This window comes from Medicago truncatula, chromosome 1 (genome assembly GCF_003473485.1).
Source record: "Medicago truncatula cultivar Jemalong A17 chromosome 1, MtrunA17r5.0-ANR, whole genome shotgun sequence".
NCBI lineage: Eukaryota > Viridiplantae > Streptophyta > Magnoliopsida > Fabales > Fabaceae > Medicago > Medicago truncatula.
This window is the reverse complement of record NC_053042.1, coordinates 4894886-4904200: the sequence shown is the minus strand read 5'-3', so window position 1 is coordinate 4904200 and position 9315 is coordinate 4894886. Positions and strand designations below refer to the sequence as shown.

Below are 9315 nucleotides of genomic sequence, written 5' to 3'. Positions count from 1 at the left end.
AAACTCCCATTCTTACATTCTATACTATTCCTAGGTAAGAAGGGCATGAGGTAAATAAATGCCAAGGACTTTCCACCACATTTTCACACAAACTACATATGCAATATAAATAGAGAATTTGTTATGGGAACGGGACATTTTAGAATAGTTTTGTTAAGAATGTTAGTTCATTCTGTTGAGGATCAATTGCAGTAACTACCAATTCCTATGAGTTTTAACTTTCTATTCTTCAAGCTCTCCACGCTTATTTCCAGGAACACATACAAAATAGTTCGATAAAAGTAAAATATACTGGACAAATGATTTGCAAAACCTTTTTCGATTATTAGCTCAAGAGAAACAAAAATGTCACTCTAGTTCGTTACACTACAGGCGTCAGTCCTACATTTGGACTTGGTCCTACAAATAAAATAGCTACCAGATTGTGTATCACATCGGAAAAAAATAGGAGGAAAACGGTGTTCCCTTTTTAAGCAGCCTCCACTTCTACATACCGAATCCTAGTAGAAAAGAAAGGCAGAGTCAGCCAACAACATTTTACAAAATATGTGAGATAACTAGTATATAAAATCATATTTTGCGCCTTAAAATTCAAGATTCTTAGGTTATCAATTGACAGTTACACACGGAGTAATAGGAATAAATGGTATTTTTTTTGGTTACAAACAAATAGATATAGTTTATACATATTTCACATAAAAAATGTTAACAAAATATTTATCATTATTTTCTATTTTCACTTTTAATTAAAATATCACTATCTTTTTATAGATATCATACATACATTTCCATTATTGACACGGCAATAGAAACAAAAATACTGCAAACTCAACGATTCGAATGAATGTTCAAACTATATACCTGAATTGTCCATAGGGTTGCCAACAGGTGCAACCTCAGGTTCCTTTATCTCAACAACAACACAGTCTGACATTAAGAATGTTTTCGCAACAGAGGCTGCATGTTCCAGGCAACATCTGACCACCTGGACAAGAGTAGGATGCTTCAGTTTATCAAAGTTTTGTATCAAGAATAAAATATCATACTGTTACTATGTTATTGTAAGATAAGCATTCACACACATAGAAGGCAGAAACATGCACAATAAGGTACTCCCTCCGTTTCTAAATATAAACAAATTTTACTTCTTAGGTTCATTCAATTAATGATGTATGTGGTTTATAATAGACCAAATACATCATTAATTGAATGAACCTAAAAAGTAAAATTTGTTTATATTTAGAAACGGAGGGAGTATGTTCCAAGAAGCATTTTAAGAATCGTCATAGAAGAGTATTACACCCCAATTTCCCTAATCAAGAAAGTAGAACATAAAACAAACCAGGTCTTGTTTCTCACATTAAAAGTCCAGTGACACTTCAACAAATTTGTAATGTATTGTGCCTAACATCCTCCACATACAATTTTTTTAAGGAATGATACACTACCATTTTGCAACAATATGCATGATTTAAGAACCTAGTATTTGGTATGAAACCAAAATTTAATCAAAACTAACATAAGACATCCATACACAAACCATTTATAATGATGCGGGCCCTACAAGCTAAGTTTAATTTACTAGAGATAGCTGTAAATTCATATGCAGATAAGTTAAAAATAAATAAAAAAATACAGTAATGAATCTATAAATCACCTTTGTTGGATCAATGATTCCGGCAGACATCAAATCTTCATATTTGCCCGTGGCAGCATTATATCCATATCTCGTATCGTCGTTGGATAGAACCTACCAATATACAAGTTACATAAGTTACATCAGCACAACAACACGCGAGAATAACACCAGCATTTACACAACAGCACAAGTTCCAAATTTAGCCAACTTTTATACCTTCTCACTAACAACACTGCCATTTACACCAGCATTTTTTGCTATTAATTTCAGAGGGTAACTAAGGGCTCTTTTAACAATGTCTGCTCCAACCTGCGCCGTGTTTTAATTATAAAGTCATATTCAGAGTCAGATAGTTGAATATGAAATAATGATATAACTGAACAGAGCACAAACAAGTCAAGAACACTTTCAACGACCTAAAACGAAAATATCTCCATATACAAAAAAAAAAAATACTTGAGTTCTTGCAATATCGAATGATGACTAACTTTTTCTTCATCATTTGCAAGGGTAGCTTTGATTGCATCCACCTTTGATGCAAGTCTGAGCAAAGTGCAACCACCCCCAACTACAATACCCTCTTCAACAGCGGCCTAAAGGTGAAGAAAATATGAGCTTATCGAACCGGTAAAAGGATAATTTAATGAACATCATGGGAAAGATAAAGTCACCTTTGTAGCGTTAAGAGCGTCTTCAACTCTCAATTTCTTTTCCTTGAGTTCTGTCTCAGTTTGTGCACCAACCTATACTCGTAACAAAATAAAACTTGCACTACTTAATATGATCTGCAGAGAAGTTAAAAAAGCAAGCTTATTATCAAATTTCAACGATTTCACTGAGATGGAATCATTATTACCTGAATTACAGCCACACCACCAGACAGTTTTGCAATCCTCTCGTTCAGCTTCTCCTTTTCATAATCTTGTTCTGCAGCCTGTATAATATGTAGACATTTTATTAGAGTCGACGTAACAGTGAATCTGTCATACTCTTCTATACGTAAATTTCTCCTTATATATGACCACTCGTATGCTGCATATATACATTTGGATTACTAATTTTAACTATCTACCTAATGTTATGCATAACTCCAAAATATTTCTCATTTTTTAAGTGTATCATTACTTATTCTTCATGTACAAGGTCTCAAAAAAGTCACATGCCGTGCAAACAATTTTTAGGGGGTGGAGAGGCGGGGAAGGAGAGAGAGGGAAACCTCTATTTGGTTCTTAATTTGTGAAACTCGCTTGGTAACTGCTTCTTGGGTACTTCCATCACCAACTATTGTGGTTGTATCTTTGGTGAGCACCACCTTGGCCGCAGTGCCTAGAACCTCATTCCCAGCTTTGTCTAAGCTAAGGCCAACCTCCTCTCTGATAACAGTACCTATAAGCGAATTAGGAAGATACATATTGTTACCAACAGCTAAACCAAAAAAGGAACAAAGGGAGAAATTATACACTTCTCAATTTAACAAAATAAGCAAAGACATAAAAGATTCAAATTTATAAACCTCCTGTCAAGATGGCAATATCATCAAGGTATTGGCTCTTGCGTTCTCCAAATCCAGGAGCCTTAAGTGCTGCAATCTTCAGTGATCCTCTAAGTTTGTTCACAACAAGAGTTGCCAAAGCTTCTTGTTCAATATCCTCTGCAATGATCAAAATAGGGAATCCGTTTCTAATTGCGTCCTCTAGTATGTTAATAAGATCCCTTGCATTGGATATCTTTTTGTCTACTAAAAGCAACTGCACAAAAACATATATAAAATTTTAAGTAAAAACACAAGTTGATGGCGAAGATAATAATAAGTTGGCGAATAGAAAACAAATGTCGCACCTTGCAGTTCTCAAATTCAACAGTCATTTTCTCACTGTCAGTAACAAAGTAGGGTGAAATATATCCTCGATCAAATTGCATGCCCTCAACAACATACAGATTGTTTTCAGCACTCCTTCCCTCCTCAAGTGTCACGACACCCTTTCTACCAACCTTACTCAACGCCTCAGCTATCATATTTCCTACCTCGTGATTGTTCCCTGCACTAACTGCTGCCACATCAGCCAATTCACTATCCTCAACCTGCAATTCATACAACAACTCTTTTAAGGTTAAATGAAAAAGATGAGTGAAATCATTTATGAAGCACAAACACCTAACACGGTGTAGACATGTTGACACTATTGATGTAAAAAACATAAGACATTGACACCGGTGTGTGTGTGTGTGTGTGTTATAACTTAATAAAATATTAACTATTTATAAAATATTAAAATTGAGAATCAAAATATACAAGTGCATCTAAATAGGGATGTGCATAAAAACCGGTTCACATGAACTATAACTGAAAATCCAATTAATCAATCTAAAAAAACCTAACTGTTTATTTGCAAAAACTGATACTGTCCAATTTAAAATTTTAAAAGCAATTTGGTTTATTGTTTCTCAAAACTGGGGTATATCTGTACCCATTTCACAACCCCTCTTCTGCTATTCATATGATTTCACGAACTTCCATTTCATAATTTACAAATCTGCAAGTTCTTAATTTCAACCCAGAATTGAAGGCTAATGTTTTAGCACAAAACCATTTCAATTCATAAAAAAAGAAAAAAAAGGTTATTTTAGTTTTGTATTATAAACCAGTTCACCGATTTTGAATCGCATTGAACCGGGTTTACAAAAAAACTGATTTTGGATGAAAGAAGTTATACGAACTGAACCGAACCATAAATTTAGTTCAGTTCATGAACCATGCACACCCCTACATCTAATTTGAGAAAAAAATTCATTACAAAATAATTTTACAAGAAGATATATAGTCTTTCACCTTCATTTATCTATGCACAACCAAAAAGATAAAGTGATATAATCAAATTGAATGTCTTAAATCCCCTCATTGATTATCATTTCTTCAACACATCTTTAACCCCACAGATGTGTTCAAGGAGTACCTAAGGTGTGTTGAAGCAAAGAAAAAAAAAACTTTTTGGTATTTGTTTAAGTTGTCTTACACATGTTGTACATGTGCCGTGCAACGACGCATGTCGGACATGGAGACAAACCTAATCCCAAAGGTGTTTGTGTCTCATAGGAACTAATTGCTAAGCAATGTAATCCCAAAGGCGTTAGTGCTTCATAGATATTAGCAAATAATTGCTAAGCAATGAACACACCAAAATATGCAAAAAAATGTGGGAAGTTTGTGGTACCCGAAGCCCGTGGAATAAAAATGCTTAAACATAGATACACAAGAAAACAAGAAAACGGCTTCACCTCTTTTGACATTAGTTTAAGTTCAGCGACAAGAGCTTTCGCTGTCTTCTCAATGCCACGTGTGATAAGCACAGGGTTTGCACCAGCTGCAACAACCTATAAAATAAAATTTCACTCTAAATGAGACCCCAATTATGTAACAAGCAAAACCAAATCAAGCATTTATTAGTTACTTATTACCTTAACACCTTCTGCAATAAGACCCTGAGCCAAAACAACAGAGGTGGTAGTTCCATCACCAGCCAAATCATTTGTCTTGGCGGCCGCCTGTCTAACCAATTTAGCACCAATATTCTCAACCGGATCCTCCAACTCCACCTTTTTAATGCAAATGCAAACAGAACATCAGATGAAACACCCCATATAACTAATTCACTAAAAAAAAAAAAATCAAGTAAAATCTTAGACCCTAAACACCCCACTTTAAAACAAACACTGCACATAACTAATTCACCTAAAACAATAATTCAACTAAAATCTTAGACTCTACACTCAGACAAATTAAATATATTACCAAAAACAACATTTCAAGTAAAATCTTAGACCTTAAACACCCCACATAAAAACAAACACCCCATATAACTAATTCACCAAAAACAGTGATTCAAGTAAAATCTTAGACCCTGAACTCAGACAAATCAAATAATTTACCAACTACAATAACTCAAGTAAAATCCTAGACACTAATTGATACAAATTCATATAATTCAAATATATAAAATATCAGCAAATTCAAAAACAGACTCAATAAGAAACACACCTCTTTGGCAACAGTGACACCATCATTAACAATCTTAGGAGAACCATACTTGCTCTCAAGAACAACATTCCTTCCTTTAGGACCAAGAGTAACACCAACCAAATCCGCAAGCTTGTTCACACCATTCTGAAACAAAAACACAAACAAAACAATTAAAAAAAACATTAAAAAAATCATTTTTTTCGTTTTTTGAGCATGATTGTGAATAACCCACCTGGAGTTTCTTGATAGCGGAACCATCTTTGTTGAAATGCAACTCCTTGGCCATGGCTGAGACTTTAGGGTTCCGACTCTTCCTGGTTAGAGCGACATTGCTGGTAGTTTTTCTGCGGGAAGAAGATGGGAATGAAGAAATGGAAGCGGAGGAAGAGAGGTTGCATGAGGATAGATTTAATGACGCCATGGTAGTGTGGAATTGGGAGAAAATGGTGGCTAGGGTTTAAGAGGATTTGGTTTTGGATAAGTTTTCTAACCTTTGTTGCTCGGAATTGAGAATGGAGGATGAAATGAAACTATATATTAGGTAGAGGTTTCAATGTTTAATGGTACAATTTTTTAAGTTAGTTTTGTCTCTATATCTTTCTAGAAAATTCATTTTGGTTGTTAATCATATTAGTCCTTGATAGCATCGCAGAAACGCTTATTTTTAGGATTTAAATGAGTCTCACGTGTACAAATTAGTCATTCATAATTCTATAATAGTAGTATCATTTCGATCCGGATCTCTCACAAATTTCTTAAATAGGACACACTAATCCACTATCAATAATTTTATATCATTATATTTCAATTTTTTAATATAAAAAAATATGAGTCCCGCTTAAGATTGAGGGTCTTAAGTAAGACCCCAAAAAAATTCTCCCAATCAGGGTACTTAATAGGTATCAGGTCTTAAATGTTTAAGACATGGTCTAAGGTCTTAAATGTTTTCGAGTTTGGAGGGGAAGGGAGAGGAAGGCTGCGAAAAAAAGGAATGAGCAAGTAGAAGAAATAGAGAAAAATGAGATTGGAGGCTTTGGGGGTTAACTTTTTTCATAATACAAAATCCTCCTCATTTGGGGAACTTAAAAAATTGTATTAGAGAAGAGTTTTAGAGGGTTTATACGAATTCTTCAATTTTAATCTATGTTGTTATAATATTTTAAAATTAAAAATATAATCATATTGTCGCGTCATTTTTTGGAGATCAAGGCTATTTGATTAGCTTTTGAATCACTAATTCATTTCACGACTGAACATTTAATTTTTAAAGAGAAAGGGGAAAAAGTTCAAACTACCCCTATTTGAAAAGATTTAGGGTTCGGGGGTTAGTTACATAAAGGGAAGGTATTAGCACCCCTTATGTCTGTAGTACTCTATGGGGACCTCTTGATTTTATTTAATTTAATGTGCTATAAACTTGCTTATTATTTTTTAAAAGAAGGAATGAAAGTGGAAAAATAAAGACCTAATTATCTACATTTTTTATTGATTTGGAAGGACATGGTCCTCTGCCTACGTACCCATGAGGGATCAAAACCTCGTAGTTCGGGGTAGAAATTGACGTTTGATTGATTTTGTGTTTTTTATTAGTTTTGAAAAAGGTTTTAAAATGAAAAGCCAAGTGGCAAATAAGAGTTTGTTTGTGTTTTTTAATTTAAAAGAAAATGGACTTGAAGTAGAATTAAGTTGATTGAAATTTGATTAAGAAACAAAGACGGTCACTTGATTTAAGATCAAGGTTTATTGTAAAAAAAATATTTTTGATGGTTTTTGTTATTTGAATGTTTTTGTTATTTTGTATGATAAATAAAACCTAAAGCTAAAGCATGAGAATTTTGTAGTGAGGTTGGATCACCACAAAATCTCTTAACATAATCTATTTTTTTTGCATTTTTTATAACATGAGAGCAAAATAAAAATAAAAATTACCTTGAAACCGAAAGGGACAGAAAGGAGTAGAAAAAGAAGAAAGACTCGTCAAGACAAGTCGAAGAAGGGAGAAGAAAGAAAAAGCACAGGAAGCATCAACTGTGAATTTCGGGGTATTTTTGCCAAAATTTCGTCTAAAACGATGGACATTTCCGGTTTTAAAAGTACGAACAAAATGTGTAAAAATAGAGAAAAGTGGTCAAAATTTGGGGTATGACACATATGTTAATTTATCATTTTCTAAAAAATTATTTTGTTAAATATTTTGAACGATTTCTTCATTTTCCCTCATATTTTTCCACCCTTCACAACCTTCCCTTCCCCTCCCCTCCAAACTTTCAAACAAAGTCTAAAGAAAAAAAGCATTTTTTTCATAGATTTTCTTTACTCTAATTTCATTTGAGGCATTGTCGATGTTAAATAATATCTCTTTAAAAAAATAGGGTTAATTAAGTTTTTAGTCCCTATAAATATTTGCAGTTTTGTTTTTAGTCCCTATAAAAATAAATCACACTTTTCAGTCCCTACAAAAAATTTCGTTAGTGTTTTTAGTCCCTGTTAAATTAAAATTTGTTTAATTACACTTAAAATTTTAAATTTTTTAATGATTTTTTACATACTTGTTTAAAACATTATAAAAGGTTCCGCCACAATAAATTAGCTCAAAATTTTAGTTTTAGGTCCAAATTTTCGTTAGTTTTATCTTGAATTTTTGGCGTTTTAAAAAAATTATATTTAATTCATTACAAGTTAAAAAATTCTAATTTTTTATAAAAGAGATTATTATAATGTTCTTAACATGTCCGTTAAAAATCATTTAAAAATATAAAATTTTAAGTATAATTAAACAAATTTCAATTTAATAGGGACCAACACATACTTTTAGTCCTCGTAAAATTAAAATTTGCTTAATTGTGCTTAAACTTTTAAATTTGTAGCATTTTTTTCACATACTTACTTAGAATATTATACAAAGTTCCTCCGCAAAAAAGTAACTTAAAATTTTATTATTAGGCCCAATTTTCATTAATATAATCTTGAAAATTTTGCTTTTAGAAAAATTCATATTTAATTCATTACATGTTAAAAAACTAAAAAAAATTATAAAAGAGTGTCTTACGATGTTATGAACATGTATGTAAAAAATCTTTCAAAAATTTAGAAGTTTAAGTATAATTAAACAAATTTTAATTTAACAGAGACTAAAAACACTAACAGAAAATTTTATAGGGGCTAAAAAGTGTGATTTATTTTTATAGAGACTAAAAACAAAACTGCATATATTTATAAGAACCAAAAACTTAATGAACCCTATGAACATATCTGTTAGTTGGAATCCATATTAAGTTTGTCATGTTGTGAGACATCAACATTTCTGCTAAACTTAATTTATGTTGAAAAAAAAAAGGGTTAAATAAAATTGTAATCTTTATAAATATAACAATTTCGTTTTTAGTCCTTATAAAAAAGTGTCAGATTTTGGTCTTTATAAAAAAAAATTAAGACGTGGTTTTAATCCATGTTAAATTAGAATTTGTTTAATTATACTTTTTCTAAAAAAAACATTATAAGAAAACTCTTATAAAAAATTACAATTTTTTAACATGTAATAAATCAAATATAAATATTTATAAATGTCAAAATTTTAAGTTAAAACTAACGAAAATTTTGATCCAAAAATCAAATCGAGTTAATTTTTTGTAGAGAAATTCTTTATAATGTTTTAAAC

General features: G+C 31.8%; 1 protein-coding gene across 1 annotated transcript; it reads right to left on the bottom strand.

Annotated features, from left to right (window-relative positions):
- Window positions 1–300: 300 nt before the first annotated feature.
- On the bottom strand, window positions 301–6198 carry LOC25482040 (ruBisCO large subunit-binding protein subunit beta, chloroplastic). Its single transcript, XM_013610502.3, has 14 exons — window positions 5890–6198; window positions 5676–5801; window positions 5096–5233; window positions 4916–5011; window positions 3479–3721; window positions 3153–3387; window positions 2856–3025; window positions 2496–2573; window positions 2311–2382; window positions 2128–2232; window positions 1856–1948; window positions 1658–1750; window positions 862–985; window positions 301–500 (listed from the first exon to the last, which is right to left on the bottom strand). Exons 1-14 carry the CDS (start codon window positions 6076–6078, stop codon window positions 487–489), a joined length of 1776 nt encoding a protein of 591 aa, XP_013465956.1. The 5' UTR covers window positions 6079–6198; the 3' UTR covers window positions 301–486.
- Window positions 6199–9315: the final 3117 nt, after the last annotated feature.

What these genes read in the sequence shown, in the direction of transcription:
- LOC25482040 (XM_013610502.3), bottom strand. Translation starts at nt 6,078, where the DNA reads ATGGCGTCATTAAATCTATCCTCATGCAACCTCTCTTCCTCCGCTTCC. An exon ending in TATTGCCATCTTGACAGGAG is followed by an intron (nt 3,026 to 3,152) that starts GTTTATAAATTT and finishes ATTCGCTTATAG; the next exon opens with GTACTGTTATCAGAGAGGAG. An exon ending in GCAGTGTTGTTAGTGAGAAG is followed by an intron (nt 1,751 to 1,855) that starts GTATAAAAGTTG and finishes GTATATTGGTAG; the next exon opens with GTTCTATCCAACGACGATAC.